The following is a 20,501-nucleotide window of genomic DNA, read 5'->3' on the forward strand; positions in this document are numbered from 1 at the left end:
CGTGGGATAAAACCCTGCACCCTAGGGAATACCTGGATAAGTGTAAGGAGGATTGGACGGCGAACCGGGTGTCACCCCGGACAGGAGGGAGTGCAGCGAGAATGGAGGGGGTTCCAGAGGGGGTGTGGGCTACGATCCTCGACAACCCAGACTTACCAGGTGCAGACTCCCACGTGTGGGATAGGCATGTGATACACCACCTACAGAGGGCCAAGGACGAGGCAGGGAAGGAGGAGAGTGACCTTAAAGAGCTCCAAACCCAATTGCTGAAGTTGCAGGTGGGGGAGGCTAGACAGAGGGCCAACGAGAATAAAAAGAGGGGGGCTGGGAAGCAGATGGACGATCTGTTTTAATATGAAACTTATATATATATTAGTTTTATATTAAAATGTATAACAGTCCTATATAACAAAAATCAGTGGAATAATGTGTACATTAACTATGGTTACATAACGTAAACCGGTTTATTTTAAAATGTCAACTACAAAAAGAAGATTCCATTTGACATTTGTTTCACTTTTAAGCAATTTATACGACATCTAAGTGCTTTTCTGTTTACATTAGGCTCTTGTACAGCATTTTAAGTCAATAATTGTATGGCAAGCCGGAAATGAGAATTGCTGCAATATTCAATATTCATGAACTGTGGTGTGGCCACCAATATCTGTGACTATATAAAACGCTGTGAGCTCATACTTTCATTTTTACAATTGTCTGTAGAACTGAAGCTTTCGAAGGTCATTTGGAAAAGGTGAGTTTGTTTAATGAAAAAGGCAAATATACCGTATAAACCGTAGGCTAGTAATCCTAATAACTCGTTCATTTTGTCCGTCTGGGGAAATATTTTAATATATTTTTAACTGTTAGTTACTCTTGTTCTCGAATCATGTTATTCCCAGGAGACTCATGCAGATGTACAGAAGATGTCAATTTCTGTATTAATATATAAGAACTTATTCTAGTAATTATATAACTGGTAAATCACAAATGTATTCATATTTTACCGTTTATCACTGTTGTCTGTGTGACTAAAATGCTTTTGAACTTCTTTCACTTTCACAATCGTCTATAAGAACTGAAAAAAGTGATTTTGTCTGACAAATACAGTGCTTTCCCTAGGTATACAGCTTGGGGGGGGGTTCATGTGTGTTTTTTAATGACAGCAGTCAATATAACAACTGAACTAAACATCAGAACGTTTCTTTTTATGACAATTACCCACAAAGCGTGCAGCTTTTGTCACTGCGGTGCATCTTCCTGGGCTTCTGGAAGAACATTTCTAGAGCCTCTTGATATGAGAAGTCAGAGACGTCTGGCTATACTTTATCTTCAGAACTTAACTAACACGTACGTGCCAAACCGTAGTGATGGACAAAATGACGCTTTCGGAACATTTTGCTATTTTTTTCTATCAACACTAGATGGAGCTCTCTATTCAAAAAGGGGCTCAAAGTATCCCGAAAATGAAACAAAAGCGCCGCGTCTAACAAATAGCATTTCACATTTCACAAGTCTGAGATAGAAGATGAGCAGGTCATCTTAGCCATCGGAAAGCTGCAGCCTCCCTTCCTCCTATCCTTTCTTAATTCTCTGTGGATTATTACCAGAGTTGGGTAATTCAGGTCCAGAGAGTGTGCTCATCTGTGTGTGACAATGCATAGGCCTGTTCTATAGGAAAGGTAACCTTAAATGACTTCTGTTGTGATCTGGCACTGTATAGTAAATAAAATAAAATTAACTTGACCTTCAAGGGGGGCGGGAGGCGCCGTTGGGGGGGCGGGGCGCCCCCTAATATAATGGTAGGGGAAACACTGAAATATCTATAGAATATATCTCAGTAGCGTGCAAAAAAACTCCATAAATAGTTAATTTACTGGGTTTGTGAAAAGTCCTAGTCAACAATGTGTATTGAAACACCTTTGGCTAGAATGAACAGTAACCGACCTTCTCAGGGGATCTTCCTAGGGAACTCATAAATGTGAAGTAAGATTTCAGCAGCTGTATCAATATTATAATTTAGGCTCAATTCTAGAAATTCTTTAACTATTAAATATCCACTGTACCTATTGTTAGGTTTGGGGATTGGACGGGCGAGCAGGAAGCGGGGAAAGACCAGGCGGGCAGGATCTTCGGGAAAACGTGGGTTTATTTGGGAACGGGAGAGCCAGGGCAGACGGTGACAAACTGACATCAACTAACATCAACTGACATCAACTGACATCAACTGACATCAACTGACATCAACTGACATCAACTGACATCAACTGACATCAATTAACATTAATGACAAGTCTGGGGAAGAAGGACTCAGACACGGACTAAATAAACAAGACAAGCCGAAAATAACAGGAAACAGCTGGGCATGATCGGGGAAGCACACGTGGATGATCAGGGGGCGTGGCACACACGAGGATCGGACGAGCTGGGCGTGACACTTATATTGTTCCTTTGTAAAAAGAAAGAAAAAAAGAGTTCATTTTAATATACCAGATACAAAAACAGGAGAATCCACTTGTCAAGTGTTTTACTTTAAGGCAGTTTATAAGATAATGTGTATATGCCTTCATGTTCATAGCACAGCGTTTTAAGTCAACGACTGTATGACAACTCTAAAATGAGATTTGTTGCAATATTTGCTGTGGTGTGGCCACAGTAATCTGTTTGATTAAAAAATTCTGATGTAAAAAAAACCTATCAACTCCTAAATTCACTTTCACAATTGTCTGTAAAGAGGCAGCTTTTGTGGGCCATTTGGAAAAAGTGAGTTTGTTCACAAAGATATACAGACACGGAGTGGGACTAATTTTCAGCCCAGAATTTTTATGCCAAAGACCAGGGCCCACTTTCTTGATATCGGTGACTCTTAGCATCTTACAAAGACTCTAAAGAGCGCAAGGATGAAATCTAATGAAGATTGTAGTCATGTATCAGACAAAGTAATGTTACCATATAGACCAGTCATTTTTTAATTAAGTGATGTTTGGTTATGAAACTGTACCCTTAATGATTTCAGTCTTATTTTAAATGAGCAATATGAGTCAATAACAGTGATAAGAGACTAAGAGAGACTCAGACCAACTTCACGAAAGATATCTTCCGGAAGATATACTTAATTAAAAATGTTTCGGGAAACACAGTGGAGCTGTAAGAGAATTAAGGTAGAACTTATGAACGACGTAGCATTAAGGGACTAAAATACTAAGGGGTAACGAGACTAACACTGGAAAGGTGAGGCTAATTAACAGACTGAGAAAACAAATGAAAACTAATTAACTCAAAGGAACTAAAACAGGGAAACTAAAAACTAAGCAAGGAACAGGGAAACAGAATCTAACACTGGGGAATTAGGCAGGTAGGAACACAAGCAGGGGCATAAGGAACGAAACCAAAACCAACTACAAAATCACCAGACACAGGAACTAGAAAAACTCACACAAATGAAACACTAGGGAGTGAAATACAAACACAGAGGAAGCAGGATTTGAACACATGACAAAGGGATTTGCAAGTAGTCACATGCTCAACATGTTGAGCCATGCGGCTGACAGAAAACAAGGGAGACAAAGACTGACAAGAGGGACAGGATGGCCAGCGATGCCTGCTGGCCAAACGGGGAAGGGACACAAAAGACTGAGACAACAGGGGCTGAATCTGACAGTTAAGAAGGTTTCGGGAAACTGGGCCCATCCAATTTTGTCTTTGTTCTGGGGGAACTTTCATAAATGATGCTACAGTATTCTGATATTTCAAGAAGAAAAAAAAAAATAAATAGCATATGGAAATAAATAATTGTGTACTGAACTGGGGTGGCTTTCCCAAAAGTTTTGTTACGCTAAATAGTTTATCTATTACTTAAGATTGATTACACTGCACAACAATTTTTTTTTAAGTTTTTCTTCCTGAAAAGTTTTTGCTGATCGTGACAGGTACCTGGAGGGCATGCACAAATATAGTTTTGGTTTTGTTGTTTCACATAGGAAATAGACAGTTAACTGTTTACTGGCAATAACGTATTTAATTGCATTTATGTTTCACATATGCTATTGTGTTTACCATAGTTAGAAATGTATTGCTCTTGATTTTCATTTGTATTCAATGTCAGGTGCATCACACTGCAGTGTTAAATAGTAGTCAGCAGAAATATTTGTATCTGGTGACAGCATTCCTGCAGTCCCGAACCCAAAAATTCGGCTTTGCTTTTGACAGATCCAAATCTCTGACCAGGTCATTTAATTCCGACTGTGTTTTGAGATGTGGATCACCTGATGAGTACGGTTCAAAATCCGGATCATTGTCCCTGCCAGTTCCTGCATTGCAGTTTCTTAATCTGGCTTATCTAAGGTCCATTCCTCTGGTGGTTTCGGAATTGGAAGACTGTGGTCATGTGGCATGGGTCTCATTGCTGAAGGCAGATTAGGGTATTCAATTGGCTTCATGTTTTTGGCAGAGAAGCCAGACACATTAGTCAAACAGAAGTAACATTCTGTTACCTGGTCTTTCTGTTCTCGCCATATCATCGGGACAGCAAACGACATTGTCTTTCGAGTGCCTCTGAGCCAGGCTCTCAGACAGACAACACATGTCACACAACAAATGTGAGGCGGCCATTCCTTGTCTTGATCACCGATTTTACAGCCGAAGCACAGATTATATGCTTTATTCACAAGAGCAGTCATTGAGCATCTTTGAGGAGCAAGCGTATATTCACCACAAATGTAGCAGTGGACGAGAGGGTAGCCTCCCTTCGCCTTCAGGTGGGGGTACGGGTTCTGACTGTTGCTTTTGCTTATGCGCCAAATGGCAGCTCAGAATACCAACCCTTTTTGGAGTCCTTGGGAGGGGTGTTGGAGAGCGCTCCTCCTGGGGACTCTCTTGTTCTGCTGGGGGACTTCAATGCTCATGTGGTCAATGACAGTGAGAACTGGAGGGGCGTGATTGGGAGGAATGGCCCCCCCAATCTGAACCCGAGCGGTGCTTTGTTATTGGACTTCTGTGCTCGTCACGGATTGTCCATAATGAACACCATGTTCAGGCATAAGGGTGTCCATATATGCACTTGGCACCAGGACACCCTAGGCCGCAGTTCAATGATGAGCATGACCTCAGGATTAGATCTCTGCTTTTTGCAGATGATGTGGTTCTGTTGGCCTCATTGGAACATGACCTTCGGCTCTCACTGGAGCAGTTCGCAGCTGAATGTGAAGCGGTTGGGATGAGAATCAGCACCTCCAAATCCGAGATCATGGTCCTCAACCAGAAAAGGGTAGAATGCTCTCTCCGGGTCGGGGAGGAGGTCCTTCCCCAAGTGGAGGAATTTAAGTATCTCGGGGTCTTGTTCATGGGTGAGGGTAGGATGGAGTGAGAGATCGACAGGCGGATCGGTACGGCGTCAGCAGTGATGCGGGCGCTGCATTGGTCTGTCATGGTGAAGAAGGAGCTGAGCCAAAAGGCAAAGCTCTTGATTTAACAGTCGATCTACGTTCCTACCCTCACCTATGGTCACGAGCTGTGGGTAGTGACCGAAAGAACGAGATCGCGGGTGCAAGCGGCTGAAATGGGTTTCCTCTGCAGGGTGGCTGGGCTCTCCCTTAGAGATAGGGTGAGGAGCTCAGTCATTCGGGAGGGACTCAGAGTAGAGCCACTGCTCCTCATTGAGAGGAGCCAGATGAGGTGGCTCGGGCATATAATTAGGATGCTTCCTGGACGTCTCCCTGGTAAGGTGTTCCGGGCATGTCCCACTGGGAGGAGGCCCCGGGGAAGGCCCAGGACACGCTGGAGGGACTATGTCTCTCGGCTGGCCTGGGAACGCCTTGGGATCCGCCCAGAGGAGCTGGATGAAATGGCTGGGAAGAGGGAAGTCTGGGCCTCCCTACTGAGACTGCTGCCCCCGCGACCCAACATCGGATTAAGCGGGAGATAATGGATGGATGGATGTAACGCAGCTGCTACGACATTGACAAGACATATCGACTGACACAAATCATCCTGCTAACGTCTATAGCATCTAGCTTACTTGTTACATTGCTATCGAGGCAATGCTATATTATGAAACAATACATACACACTATCAGGTCAATTTTAACCCAATGAGCAGCATCTGTGTATGCAAGTCGCTTTTTTGGACACAAATATAACAAAAATATATGACAAACCTGAAGATTTCACCCATCAACCACCGAGCAAAGCTGCGAGTAAAATGTCCCCCTCGACCAGACATCACTCACCGCAGTCAGAGCAAACACTGAGACAACAGATAAGACACCCAAGGAGGGCCTTAGCCTGAGTCTCATGATATGCTCCTTGAAAGGAGTGACGTCAGACACCATAGGGAAGATCCGTTAGCAATAGCAACACCCTGAGTATGGCAGCATTCAGAATGACCAGACCAACAGCAGGTATCCGCACGTGCAGAGATCTGGCCACTTCCTGGTCTGCATGCTTCAGAGTGCCACCACCGAAATGTGGACTTTACGACGCTTCCCCGACAGTAGAGAAAGATGGACATCTTGCCAGAGAGACAACCCAGATAGCGAAATGATTCGGTGCCGGATCCAGCAGGAGGATCTGGAACAGATCCGCAGAACTGGTCTGGATCGGAGTCCACTTGCACAGCAGGACGGATCCAAAACAGTTAAAGATCACTGGATCCAGGCCAGACTCTACCCATATTTGCCAGTATCATAGTTCACCCAGCCTTACAAATAACATGTTAAATATAAGGAAATTTAATAATTACCTTCTGGTCTTACGTAACGTTTGTTGCATGTATTAAATAAAACTTACATTAATCAAATCAAGCCTATTTTTTAAGGTCGTGGAATCTTACATTATATAAATATATTAATTCATAATTATTTGTGATTTGTAATTAATATTTATTTAATCCTCTCCACCTATCTACCTACCTACACTAAAAATATATTGTTGGATGTAAGTAATTTTATTAAGATCATTAGTTACACAAAGTTAAATTATCTAAGAACAGATGTACATTTTGAGTTATGTTATATAAACTGAACAAATTTTAGAAGACTGGGATTAATTATTTTAAATGAATTCAATAGCACTCATGTTCAGTATACTTAAATCTAATTTGTACGTGGGATTGTAATTTATCTATGAATTTTAATTATCTAGTACTGAATCATTTTGCTATCTGAGAAGACGTTCTACATACCTACCCGGATGGGCCGCCTCAAATTGGGACCCAAGTACTGCCATGCAGCAGGTGACGCCCCAGCACCACACCAGCCCCAATCCCCAACAGGCCTGACACTATTAGCTCTCCGACGATTTCGACTCGCCCGGGGATGAGGCTCGCGAGGGCTTTGCTCCCCCATCCACTTTATGATGCATGCAGTCTACCTGTGGGCGGCTACAGCAGAGCTACTCCTGTGCAGAGCAGAAGGGTGTCGTGTCTGTTTAGACTGAGCTGCTGTGAAGTGTTTTATGATGACTGGAGTGTCAGTCCCACCACTAACCTCCGAAAATTTTTTGAAGATCCACTTGAAGTTGAAGATCCACTCACAGGTCCGGATGCAGTTTAACGTCAAACCCAGGACAGTAGCTACAGTACTATAATATACACCCAGCACTCTACAGCAAATAATAATGTAAATATTAAATCATAACAGTTTATAATAAAAAGTGATACATCCATTAACATCCTGCTACATCCTCATTTAGTCGTCTTTCGATTGGTGTATATAATTTACTATGAACCTTGGACGTAAATGCAATCAGTCGTTACTCGATCAGACATAAGGCGACAGATACCTGTCTTTTTTAATACATTAAAATTTTTGAAGTAGTAATATGATCAATATATAATACAATGTCACTGTGACAACATGCATGGCCCCCCTGTGGCCCCTCCTAAATTTGTATGTTACTTGGGTCTGAAATAAATGCATTATTATTATTGCTGTTATTATTATTTACATTTATATATATGGGCAAAAACTTTGTGTGCTGGAAAGATGTGAAACAAACAAGCTCTTGACGGACTCTTAATGCAGGGATGCTGGGTGGTCGAGTTGTTTCAGCTGGTTACATTTTTTTTTCTGTTGTTAACTTATTATTCTTGTGGAAGCAAGACAGTCTAAACAAGAAATGAGAGTGAATATTTGTAAAACCTGTGAAATGTAACCGCAAAGCTTTAGTGGCCCACCCGGAATTCTCCGGAGCCTCCTGACTGGCAACTCCGGCCTGAATATATCTATACTTCAAATGTGTGCAATGTCTAGTAAACCGCATAACTTGTTCACGTTTCATTTTGTGAAAAGTTCAGCTGAATGATGGTGCCTGTGAATTTAGAAATGTAAGTTTCCGATTTTCTCAAACCATTGGGGTTGGTAGTAATATATTGTAAGTAGCCCAAAGAAAGAACATGTTGCTGTAAATAAAATAAAAAATATCATTCAACTAATATGTGCCAGCAAGCTTGGCAAAATTCACCTGAAGAAGTAGCAGAAGCAGACTGGTCCTCACCATACCGGCCAGGGGTGCCTTGGGGGGGTGGATTACCAAGTTCCCCTGACTGACAGTGGCCCTGAAAATCTTCAAACATAATTGGATTGGTCTGTGTTGAGCAGCTGAAATTATATGCTTTCATGGGGCCCACAGTCTCTAGCAGCACCCTTGGTACTACCACTTCTTGAAAATTTGTACATTGGTAGAAATGGGGGGCGGCATTGTGGTGCAGTGGTTAGCACTGTTGCCTCACACCTCTGGGACCTGGGTTCGAGTCTCCGCCTGGGTCACATGTGTGTGGAGTTTGCATGTTCTCCCCATGTCGTCGTGGGGTTTCCTCCAGGTTCTCCGGTTTCTCCTCACAGTCCAAAAACATACTGAGGCTAATTGGAGTTCCTAAATTGTGTGAGTGTGCCCTGCGATGGGCTGGCCCCCCATCTTGGGTTGTTCCCTGCCTCGTGCCCATAGCTTCCGGGATAGGCTCCAGACCCCCCCACGACCCAGTAGGATAAGCGGTTTGGAAAATGGATGGATGGTAGAAATGGTCGACGTCAATGGATAATGCGGCTGTGTGTGACTCAGCCAGTTAGGACTCTGTGCCTGTAATTGGCCGGTTGCCAATCCTGTGATGGTTAAGTGTTTTTCCGCACTGGAGCCTTAAGCAATAGTCTTAACCCTAGTTTCACCAAGGAGTGGCTGATCATGCTTTCTAAACTGTGTCACTTTGGATTAAACCATCTGGTAAAGACATGTCATTTATAACTTGTTGTTAAATGTAATTTGCGTTTAAATGGATGAGGAAAATACAATGCATTCATTGAACAGGTCTGGAAGTTGGTGTTTGGAAAATGGGAGGCGGCAGCAGTACTGAACCCCCCAGGAAAGAGGTGCCTGTGGTGGAACAGGAGAGGAAACCAGAGCTCTTTAACGAAGCATGGAGGAATGTTGAGTGGAACCCTAGGTATGAAGCCTGTTTTTGTTCAATATAATCAACTGATTTGTGTTTTTACTAGTATCACATAATTTTATGCATGAGTCTGACTTGTTTCTGCGAACGCTGGTGCAAACTGATTGCTGCTGCTCGCTGGTAAATTCTAACCCTTGATTTCTAATTCTAACTCTGGTAATTTGTTTTATGTGCATTTGGTCTCGACTGGAAGAGTTATTTTTCTGCTTTTACTGATCTTACTTTTTTGCAAGACCGATGTTTTAGCCCACCTGTTCTGTTTGGGCTATTGAGTCTTCCCTGGATCCAGATCTACCCACTGGACATTTAAGTTGTCCGAGTCCTCGCCCACAATGTGGATCAGTTGCATTTTTACCTGGTTTGTGTTTATCTGGACTCCACTGTCGCTTGTTTTCCAAGCTGCGACGGGTCTGCTCCAGTATTCAGCAGCTGAGCTCCTCCAACTGCGTTTCCACCTGTCTGAGCATTTGCTGACTATTCTGCAGCTTTATCCGGACATCGCTTTCTGCCCTCGCCGGAAATACATTCACTGTGGGTCCCGCAGGGGTTTCCAGACTGACCCCTCGAAAAGAATAAACTCCATCTAATCCAGCTCCCGTCGTCCTCCACATAACTCCGGCAGGACTGTCGACCACAGTGTGCTAGCAAGCCAAGCTCGGTCGACTAACACTTCTACTCTACGTGAAACTTCAAGTGTCAACTTTGGTCTGTTAAACATCCACTCACTTAAGAGCAAGGGACATCTCATCCAGTTGCTCTTGATCGACAGTCAGTTGTGTCTAACTGAAACATGGCAACTGTCTGATGACTTTTCTCAGCTTAATGAATCTACTCCTGCGGGGTTTGTTTACATCTCTGAACCCCGTGGCTCCGGCCGTGGAGGAGGTCTCACGATAATTTAGCATGAGAAATGGAGAGTCTCGCCGGTGTCTGTTCAGGCATTTGGCTCTTTTGAATCCACAGTATGCCAAGTGTCTGGACCTACTCCTACCATCATTGCAACTGTTTACCATCCCCCTAAATCAAATGCTGACTTTTGAAATGACTTTGCTATTTTTATAACTCACTTATCTACATTATCATCAAATATAATAATTGTTGGGGGATTTTAATATACACCTGGACAATAATAATAATCCTTTTACAAGATTCAATTCATCCATTCAATTTTATTTATATAGCGCTTTTAACAACAGTCATTGTCACGAAGCACTTAACTTAGTACTACATTTAACCGGCCAGAACCCCACCAAGCAAACCTGAGACGACAGTGGCAAGGAAAAACTCCCTCTAGCAGGAAGAAACCTTGAGAGGAACCTAGGCTCAGAAGGGGACCCCATCCTCTACTGGGCAACCAGGGAGCATGGAACTGCATTTATACTGAGATTCATTAGAGTTCATATAGTTATGAAGTCCCAGTTGGTTTCATGTTGTTCTCTCCAGGAGTACAGGTGTGTGTTCACATGGTATAGTGTCGGCTCGGTATCAGCTCGGAAAAGAGAAGATGGAGAAGAGTTGCCCTACACCTAACCTAACCTCCGGCAGGACTAGAGTAACTATGACAGCCTGGCTAAAAGAGAGACCTGGAAGGAAGCACAGACATGAGGGTTTCCAGGGGTTTTGGCATCAAGCCAACCGACCGTCCACAGCTTAAGTGATCAGCGAGAGTGGCAGGATGACAGCACCAATCCCCCCTTTCACCTTTAATCTCAAATGACTATGAATCTCCAGATTTCCCTTCACCTTAGAAAAGGGGATTTAACTATCCAAATGACTGGCTAAAGAGGTACGTCTTAAGCCTTGACTTAAATGCAGAGATTGTGTCTGAGTTCCGAACACTAATAGGAAGTGTATCCCATAGCTGTGGTGCTTTATGAGCAAATGCTCTTCCCCCAAACAGGGTAACATGTATAGTGAAATTAGTAGGGGAGTTAGAACTGAACCTTATGTCACTCCGTATCTGACCTTGACATGTTCTGAGGAATCACTATTTAGATTCACATACTGATAGCGATCTGACAGGTAAGATTTAAACCAAGAGAGTGTCACTCCCCTTATGCCTACAGTATGATCAAGCCTATGTAGGAGAATGGCAGGGTCTATAGTATCAAAAGCAGCACTAGGAACGAGGCACAGCCTTGGTCAGCAGATAGGAGAAGGTCATTTACTACCTTCAGTAGAGCAGTTTCTGTGCTATGATGAGCACTAAACCCAGAATGAGCAGTTTTATTTACTCTGGTCTTTTTTATTTTTAACGGAGCAATTTTCTCTAGGGTGGAATTAAGCGTAGATGCTAAATACTCCATAATGCTATCAAGTTCAGCAGGACTCAACATTAGTTTGGTTGAAAACAATAGCTCAGGGAGATTATCGATAAAGTAACTCGCTGTATTTGACGTGATTGTACGTTTGGTATATAAGTGAGTCAGGGGGCTAATATTTTGAGGAAGGTAAATATTGAACGTAATAAGATGATGGTCAGAGATAATACTGGACTGAGGCAGTAGAGTCACATTATCTATATCAAGACCAAACGATAGGATTAAATCCAGGGTATGACCGCAGTTATGGGTAGGCCCAATTGCATTAGGTTTTACCCATGTCTCTATTAGACAGAGAATGTTTAGGACGTGGTCAGAAATGATTTCTTTTAGAATAAGTGCCTTAGTAGTTAATGATCTAATATTTTGTAATCCTATTTTTAGCTTAGTGGTGCAGGTGGTCTGCATTAGCTGCTCTAATTTAATACAAATTCAATTTAAAAAGGACGTTTTGTAGTCTACCTGAACTATTTTTAGTTCAGGGCACAGACACAATGTGAATACGGTGGTACTTAGGTGACAACACAAGACAACTCGCAGGTGGCCGGTTTAGGCTTTCTGCTTGTGGCCTGGCCTTAGCTCCGGTTTGTCAAAGGCCGCCTAACCCTGTACCTGCATATAGGCCAGCTGCTAAGTTCATTGAAATACGGGCAGCACCCTCCCACGAGGGGTGGATACCGTCCCGGCTCAAAAGACCAGGCTTCCCCTCGAAAGTGGACCAGTTATCTAGAAAAGCTATGCTATTTTCCGAGCACCACCTTGACAGCCAGCAGCTCAGCGACCAAAGCCTGCTGTAGGTCTCAGCGCCACGTCTAGCTGGGAGGGGGGCAGAGATGATTACTGCCTGGGACATTGTCTTGGCTAGGTTACACACCTCTTTAAAATTACTTTTTGTAACCTCAGACTGTCTGAGCCTGACATCATTGTCGCCGACGTGGACAACTATCTTGGAATATCTACGTCTATTTCTGGTCAGCACCTTAAGATTGGCCCTAATGTCCGGCGCTCTGGCTCCCGGTAAACAATTTACCTCGACTGCTGGTGCCGCTAGCGGTCTATGGCCGCTATTTTCACGTGTCGTACTTCCAACAGGCGTCTCAGTGGGTGTTTCACTGAGCGGGGAAAACCTGTTCGACACCCTGGAGATGGAAGGTGGTGCTCGGGGGTAGCCTTCGCCGAAGCTCGGGCTCTCCGACTATGTCGCCGAGTCGTCACCCACCCGCCCTGCTGTATGGGCTCTAATGCCGGAGTGTGGGCCATGCTATCTAACTCTAATCCTGAAGCCCCCAGACTCCCTGACTGCGAACCTGCAGCTAGCTGGCTACCTGGCGACTGTGCTAATGTCTGGAGGCGCGACTCTAGCTCTATAACTCTTTCCATCAGGGCTTCTACTGCCTTGCACTTCTTGCAGATAAAGTTATCACTGTTTAAGCTATCATTGCTGACGGACGAACTACTGTTTAAGCTATCATTGCTGACGGACTTACGCTATTTCTTGTGGCGCAGTTTCGCTGAAGAGCTGGTTCTTGCGGTAATGGGGGGATATGAGGATGAGCTGCTGTAAAATCTGCGCATCCGGGTTAAAGGAGCATAATAAGCTTGATAATCTTGCGTGGAAAGTTTAAAAGTCTAATCGGTTGTCAGTCTCTCCAAGTTAGAAGTTTGAGTCGAAAAATACATATAAATGCAATTTAGGTATCGAAAGACAAAAAGTTTGGAACACCAACCAGCGTGGGGAGTGGCACACAGACGCTACTGAGGAGCAGGAAGACAAGAAACTTTACATCTTGTCTTGAGAGTTCTGGACTTCAGCAGGACACTGATATTCCGACTCACTCTAAAGGGCATATTTTGGATTAATTTGCTGCTCTGCTGTTAGCCCCTCTGATTGTACAGCAGTTGAACTCCCTATAACTGATCATTTCCTCCTCTCATTTAAAGTTGAACTCACATTTCCCGTTCATAAGTTCCCTCGTTTCATTTCCTTTCACAATATTAAAAATATCAGCTTAGATTTACTTTTTTTCTAGCATTAACTCCCTTATGGACATTCCCAATATATCCACCACAGAAGAGTTAGTTTCCTATTATAACTGTGGGCTTCATGACATTCTTAACTCTGTTGCGCCATTAAAAACCAGATCTGTCTCTTTTTGTATTTCTGCTCCCTGGTTTACATCTGAACTTCGGCTTTTGAAAGCCAAAGGTCGCCAACTAGAGAGGCTTTACAGAAAGACTGGACTCACTGTTCACAAAGAGATGTTCAAAGACCATATATCATACTACAGGGATTCAAATGCTCAAACCAAATCCAACTATTATTCCCATATAATTTCATCCGATAAGGGTAATACTAAGGCATTGTTTTCGATACTCAACAATATTATCCAACCCCCAGATTTTCTACCATCCCATCTTTATTCAGCTAATCGCTGTAATTCCCTTATGTCCTTCTTTAATGAAAAAATACAGAGGATCCATTGGGACCTTGGATCAACCTCATTTGAACTCATTTGAGCTCCACTCCCCTACTCTGACATTTTCATCCTTTCAGCTTCCCACCCTTTCAGAAATTTCAAGTCACCCACCTGTCAGTTAGACCCTCTGCCCTCAGATTTGGTTAAGGCCTGTCTCCCTTCTCTGGTTCCCCTCATTTTGTCTCTCATTTACTCTTCTCTCACCACTGGAACTGTTCCTCCATCGTTCAAAACTTCTGTCATAACTCCAATACTGACGACCTGGTGCTTGTGCTATAGGAATGGAAATGGGAATTAGTCAAAATTTATAAGAAACACAAATAGTCCCAGAGCCTACTGACTTCAATAAATTCCGTCCAATTTCTAACTTACCTTTTATCTCCAAAAATCTTGAAAAAACAGTAGCTATTAAACTTCATTCCCACTTATGTCACAATAATTTGTATGAACAGTTCCAGTCTGGTTTTCACCCTCTTCATAGCACAGAAACTGCACTTATAAAAATCACTAACGACCTACTTATGGCTGCTGACTCTGGTTTACTAACTATTCTCATTCTTCTTGACCTGAGTGCGGCCTTTGATACTATTTGTCACAACACCCTTGTAAATAGATTATCTTCCACTGGTATCAGAAACACTCCATTACACTGGATCAAATCTTATCTCTCTGGCTGCACTCAGTTAATTCAGCTCAAATCTTTCACATCTCAGCCCTCCACTGTCACTTCAGGTGTGCCCCAGGGGTCTGTCCTGGGGCCCCTCCTCTTCTTTATCTACCTCCTTCCCCTAGGCAAAATCTTTCACAAGTACAATATCAATTTCCACTGTTATGCAGATGACACCCAGCTCTACTTCAGTAGCAAACCCAACTCTTCCGTTTTACCTTCCTCCCTCATTGATTGTTTAGCAGAAATTAAGTCCTGGTTCTCTTTAAACTTTCTCAAATTAAACAAATTGGGTGTCATCCTCGACAGTACCTTACCCTTCCAGTCTCACATCAATAACATCACTCGGTCTTCATATTTCCACCTAGGTAATATTAATCATCTACGTCCTTCCCTTACTCCACATACCACTGCTATTCTTGTTAACAGTCTTGTTACCACTCACTTAGATTACTGCAACTCTCTCCTCTTTGGTCTCTCTAAGAAATCCCTTCATAAGCTTCAATTAGTTCAGCTGCCCGTATTATCACCCGAACCTCCTCCATCCACCACATCACTCCCGTTCTGCAGCAGCTTCACTGGCTGCCAGTTGAGTTCCGTATTAACTTTAAGATCTTGCTGTTAACATTTAAGGCCATCCACAACCTTGCTCCTCCATATCTGTCCGACCTCCTACAAATTGCCACTCCCCCTCGCACCCTTAGATCCTCATCCTCCATCCATTTCACTGTCCCCCTCGCCCGTCTTCCCACCATGGGGGGCAGAGCTTTCAGTCGCTCTGCTCCTCGGCTCTGGAACTCATTACCATCACAGCTCAGAAACACTGACTCACTTCCACTCTTCAAATCGAAACTTAAATCCCACCTGTTCAAGCTGGCTTTCTCTCTGTGAATTCAGTTGCTTTGTCTAATTTAACCTATATTTTATATTCTTGTATTTTTTGTATTTTATGGTTTTATGATTTATATTGTTCTTTTGCATTCACTGTACAGTGTCCTTGAGTGTCCAGAAAAACACCTATAAATAAAATGTGGTAGTGATTTCACCAGTGGGCCCATGAGTATAGCTATTATTGTATCAAAATTATTTGCAAATGTGTGTGGAGAGTTCTGTGACTGTATCTCAATCAGTGTGTGCATCATCAGATTTGTAAATGTAAAAGAATCTGTAAATGCATGCTAAGATTGACAAAAGTGTATAAGAATCTGTAAATGTGTATTCAGAACATTTGTGTGTGTAATGAGATTTGTAAATGTGAAAAAAATCTTAATGAGATTTACGAGTTCTGGAAGCATATTACATTATTCTGGGAAAAAACGAATTGGAGTATTTTTCCAAAATAAGGACATAAGAACCCTGTTTTTATAAGTAAAATTTTCAGTTTTTCTGAAATAATGAGATCATCCTGTTTTTCTGAGTAATATTTTCTGTTTTGAAACCGATCACTTGAAACAGTACGGCATACTTCATGGATATAAGCTGATGCATGGAAAAAGCATTCAGGTTTATGATTCCACATGCCATAAAAAGTTTGGACCTATATTCTAATACAAACATCTCTGAACATGATTCCGGCACCAGAGTTGCGTTCCATGAGGATCCAGTAGGCCTATTTGCAGCAATTGTCTTGAGTGACAACAAAGCCGGCCTGAATGTGTTTTATATTTCCGTGCAGCATGTCATACTGTTTCAACTGATCCAGGATAAACACTCCATGGTTTAAATAAATAATCAAGCAAGTATTATTTGTTATGGCTTATTGGTGTTAACCTACAAATGCTACTTGGGATGCTGTATAAAAGCAATATCATACTCAAAGTTGTGTTAGTACTACATTATATGACGGCTGTGATTATCTTCAGCACTCGGCCGCATGACCGAATCACAGTGATGATATATTGGAGTACAACCACATTCCTTCTCATATGTTATTGCTTAACAGTTTTTAGATACACCTGTAAAGTGGAGTGATACGTCTGATGTGAAATGTCCAAGTGCAGTTATACTCTATCAGCACTCATAAAAAACATTTTGTCCAATCAGATTTCTTGGTTGAAACTAACTGTTGTATATTAGATATGGGACTATTTGTGTTTCTTATAAATTTTGACTAATTCCCATTTCCATTCCTATAGCACAAGAAAGGACCTCGTGAAATACATACAGGATTACAAGCCCCTTATCGATTCAGTGCCTCAGGCTCGGATTCTTCTCATTGGTCTGATTACAGCTGGAAAATCAAGCTTCTTCAACTCCATCAACTCCATCTTCCGTGGCAACATAACAAGCCAAGCTGACGTAGGATTTGTAAGAACAAGCCTGACCTTGAAGGTAATGTGATTATGTGAGTCTTCGTTTCACACGAAAGACTTGCTTATACAGCTGTCCACCATTCTGGTTCAGTGTTTGTTCCACATCTGCTATGTTTATTTGCAGTTTGTTACTCGTTGCTCTTTGTTGTCCTCATTTAGGACAGTACTGAATCCCTTGTATGAAATTTAGTTTGAGCCCATTGTCACAAAAATTTTACCCGGAGACATAGTTCTGAAGTGATGGGAAATTATTTCTTTTTGCAAAAGGGAAGCAGAGTGATACACAAGAGATGATCACAGACAGCTTCAATGAAAAGGAGGTGCAATGTTCTAATTTATACATTGGGACAAGCTATATATAAATGGTCTACTCTCCATAAATATTCCAGTCATTGCACTTTTCTTTGCTAAGTTCAATTCCTTGTGTTGTACACCACGGCAAAAGACTTGGGGAGCAGGTGGGGCAAAGAAAGGGTGGTTGATTAATAGAAATGGAACTGGCAAACAGGATCACAGGGGAAGAAACAGGGAGGTGTGGATATGGACAACAGGCAAACAACGTTAATGATGGAACTGGGGACCACAAGACTGGGAAGCACTTAAATACTGAGTTAATGAGGGCCCAGACAAGAGGCAGTTAGGAATTGCTAACCTGAGGGCAAGAACAAGAGGTGAAAAACGTGCACCAGTTGTGGTTTATTAGAGCAGTGGCAGGGAGGAAACTGGAGGATCAGGCAGACATCATGGGCAGGGAAGGGCAGTACCCCACCCCTCCCCAGAATCTGGATGGGACAGGACAAACACTGACAGGGGCACAGACCAGGCAGGGACCAGGCCAGGAATGGACTGAAAATGACCAAGGAGACCCAGGAAAAGAGATGGGGGGGGAATAAAACAGGTCACACCTGGACAGGACAGATTTTACTACAGAGGGACAGAACCCATGGACAAAACAGGACTGGACAGGAACACACCACCCTAGGGCTTTGACCGTGGAGTCTACAACCAGGATAGATACAAGGACAAGACCAGGAACACAGGACCAGACACCATTAGGGACACAGAGCAGACAAAAAGGACCACAAGGGACACAGATTAGGGAAGAGCACAGTTGGGAAGGGGCAACAGGGCAAAAGCAGGGCAGAGCAGAAGGGAACAGGGCTTGGCAGGGGATCATCCAGACCCTGTGATGTGGGGGGCAGACTAAAGGACGCAGAGCCTCCTTGGGATTGGAGAACTTGTGGGACCAGGTGGCACTGAGGGGTCAGAGTGGCTAGGTGGCACCAAGAAGACAGCAGGGCCAGGGTCAGATGGTGCTGCAGAGACAGTGGAACCAGACCAGGGGGCACTTAGGAGACAGGATAGGAACAGGAGGATAAGGGACCTGCAGGGTGAGAGATGGAGGGACAGGAGGGCATTGAGGAGCTTGAAGGGCATGACGACTGGGACAGCTGAAGATGAGCAGGACAGGCTGGAGGGAACCTGGAGGCCTAGAAACAGGCAGAACGGAACCAGGACGTCCAGATACGGGCAGAACAGAACAGCTCTCACTGGCCTGGCAGCTAAGAGTGAAGCTATATCCAACAGGATATCATGCAGTGAACGGGGTAGAACCAGGCCTTCCAGAAATGGGCAAGGCAGATGACCTGGCATGTTGGGAGCATGGGCAAAGTGGCGCCCTTGGAGCTGGGAGCAGCAGAAACCTCATCTGTGGTGGCCACTGCGGGTGCAAGGTGGGCAGCCCTCTCGGGGCTGGAAGCCTTGGGCCAGGCGCTAACAGAGTGATGAAGGCCTCTCCTGGGCTGGGGGCTAGTGGAGCGACAAAGGCCTCTCCTGCATCTAGTGCAGTAGCAACTTCTCCTGGCCCAGGCATGGTGCAGGCCTCTCCTGGGTTGGGAGCTTAGGGTGCTCCCCAGTAAGGATCATTACATGTACATCTGTATATTCTATTTATTGTTATTTATTGCCACTCAACTCCTTACTCTTCTATACCACGGCATTTTTGCACAGCATTTTTGCACAGATAACCTTTGCTGCTACCATAAAGTAACTTAAATACTGTATCCAGACTGATACCACCGTTAATTTGCACTGTATCTTGTCTTGTCTTGTCAATCTGTACTGCTATGCTGTCCTGTCTGCACTTATGATGTCGCTCTGTCTTTGTCCTGCTCTGTGTTGCACCATGGTCCTGGAGGAACGGTATCTCATTTCTCTATATACTGTGTGTATGGTTGAAATGACAATAAAACCTACTTGACTTGACTACTTGACTTGATCCGCAAGGAGGCCAAGCCAGGTACAAATCAGCAGTGTGTCCAAGCAATAGAGTTATTATGGGAGAGGAGAGTGACCCAAGATGTGTGTAACAGACTAATTACAGGCCTAAATAAAGTAATAAGATTGATTCGGGAGAATAAAGGTGGACAGAGTGGAAAATAATAAATAAAAAACATATGGTTCTGTACTGTGCTTGAATAAAACAGACACATTCCTTAGTGTGTTCTGTCTGGCTAACAGTCTGAAAGGCTGCTGATGGCTGCATATTCACGGGGTGGGGATGGGTGGCAGTCACAATGACGTGTGAATGTGTCATTAACTTCTCTGCTTGGCCACAATGAAAAGAGATATGTTTGCAGGGGATCAAGGTGAGGTTGCTTTTTTAACCTAAGAACACTGAACCAATGGTCAAGCAGGGTGGTGATAGTATCATGCTGTTTTGCTGACAGTACTTTACGTCACTACATTGCACAAAGAGGATAGAATGATTAATTAGCACTGGATAGATAGATTGGGAATTTTTGTCATAGTACCGGACTCAAAAAGAGGAACATAAAAGAAACACAGCATAATAAGTATTTACTGTGACCATTTGGAGTCTGAGGCCTCTCACCCACTTTCAAAGTAGTCTGACATGCCTTGACATTTTACAGTTTTTCTGAATTGCTAAAACACATTTCCTAAAATCTCCTCTCCTATAATTAAACCACTAAGCACAAACCCTAAAATTCAAGCTAAACTCACAAAAAAATGAAAACGCTACCAGTCAAAACTGTTGTTAGCATGTAAATTAGAAACCGCAAGACTATTGTCACGATCGCCGTAGAAAGAGGGTGATCGTTCGGGCAGGCGAGCGGGCAAGAAGCAGGCAGGCAAGCGGAAGCGAGGAAACGGGGATTTATTGGAGAAACTAGAGGCAGGAAACGTCAGACGTCGACTAACATCAATGACGGACCAGAAACTAAGGCAAGACATGGACTGAAATAGACAGGACTGGGCGAAAAT

General features: G+C 43.3%; 1 protein-coding gene across 1 annotated transcript in view; it reads left to right on the forward strand.

Annotated features, from left to right (window-relative positions):
• The first annotated feature begins 678 nt into the window (after positions 1 to 678).
• LOC125722174 (uncharacterized) overlaps positions 679 to 20,501 on the forward strand; it is a 37,733-nt gene continuing 17,910 nt past the window's right edge. Inside the window, exons 1-3 of the mRNA XM_048998358.1 lie at positions 679 to 751; positions 9,298 to 9,433; positions 17,040 to 17,235. Coding sequence (XP_048854315.1) covers positions 9,321 to 9,433; positions 17,040 to 17,235 — 309 coding nt within the window. The 5' untranslated portion in view covers positions 679 to 751; positions 9,298 to 9,320. The remainder of the gene's footprint in view (positions 752 to 9,297; positions 9,434 to 17,039; positions 17,236 to 20,501) is intronic.

This window comes from Brienomyrus brachyistius, unplaced genomic scaffold (assembly GCF_023856365.1).
Source record: "Brienomyrus brachyistius isolate T26 unplaced genomic scaffold, BBRACH_0.4 scaffold37, whole genome shotgun sequence".
In the NCBI taxonomy this organism is placed as follows: Eukaryota; Metazoa; Chordata; class Actinopteri; order Osteoglossiformes; family Mormyridae; genus Brienomyrus; species Brienomyrus brachyistius.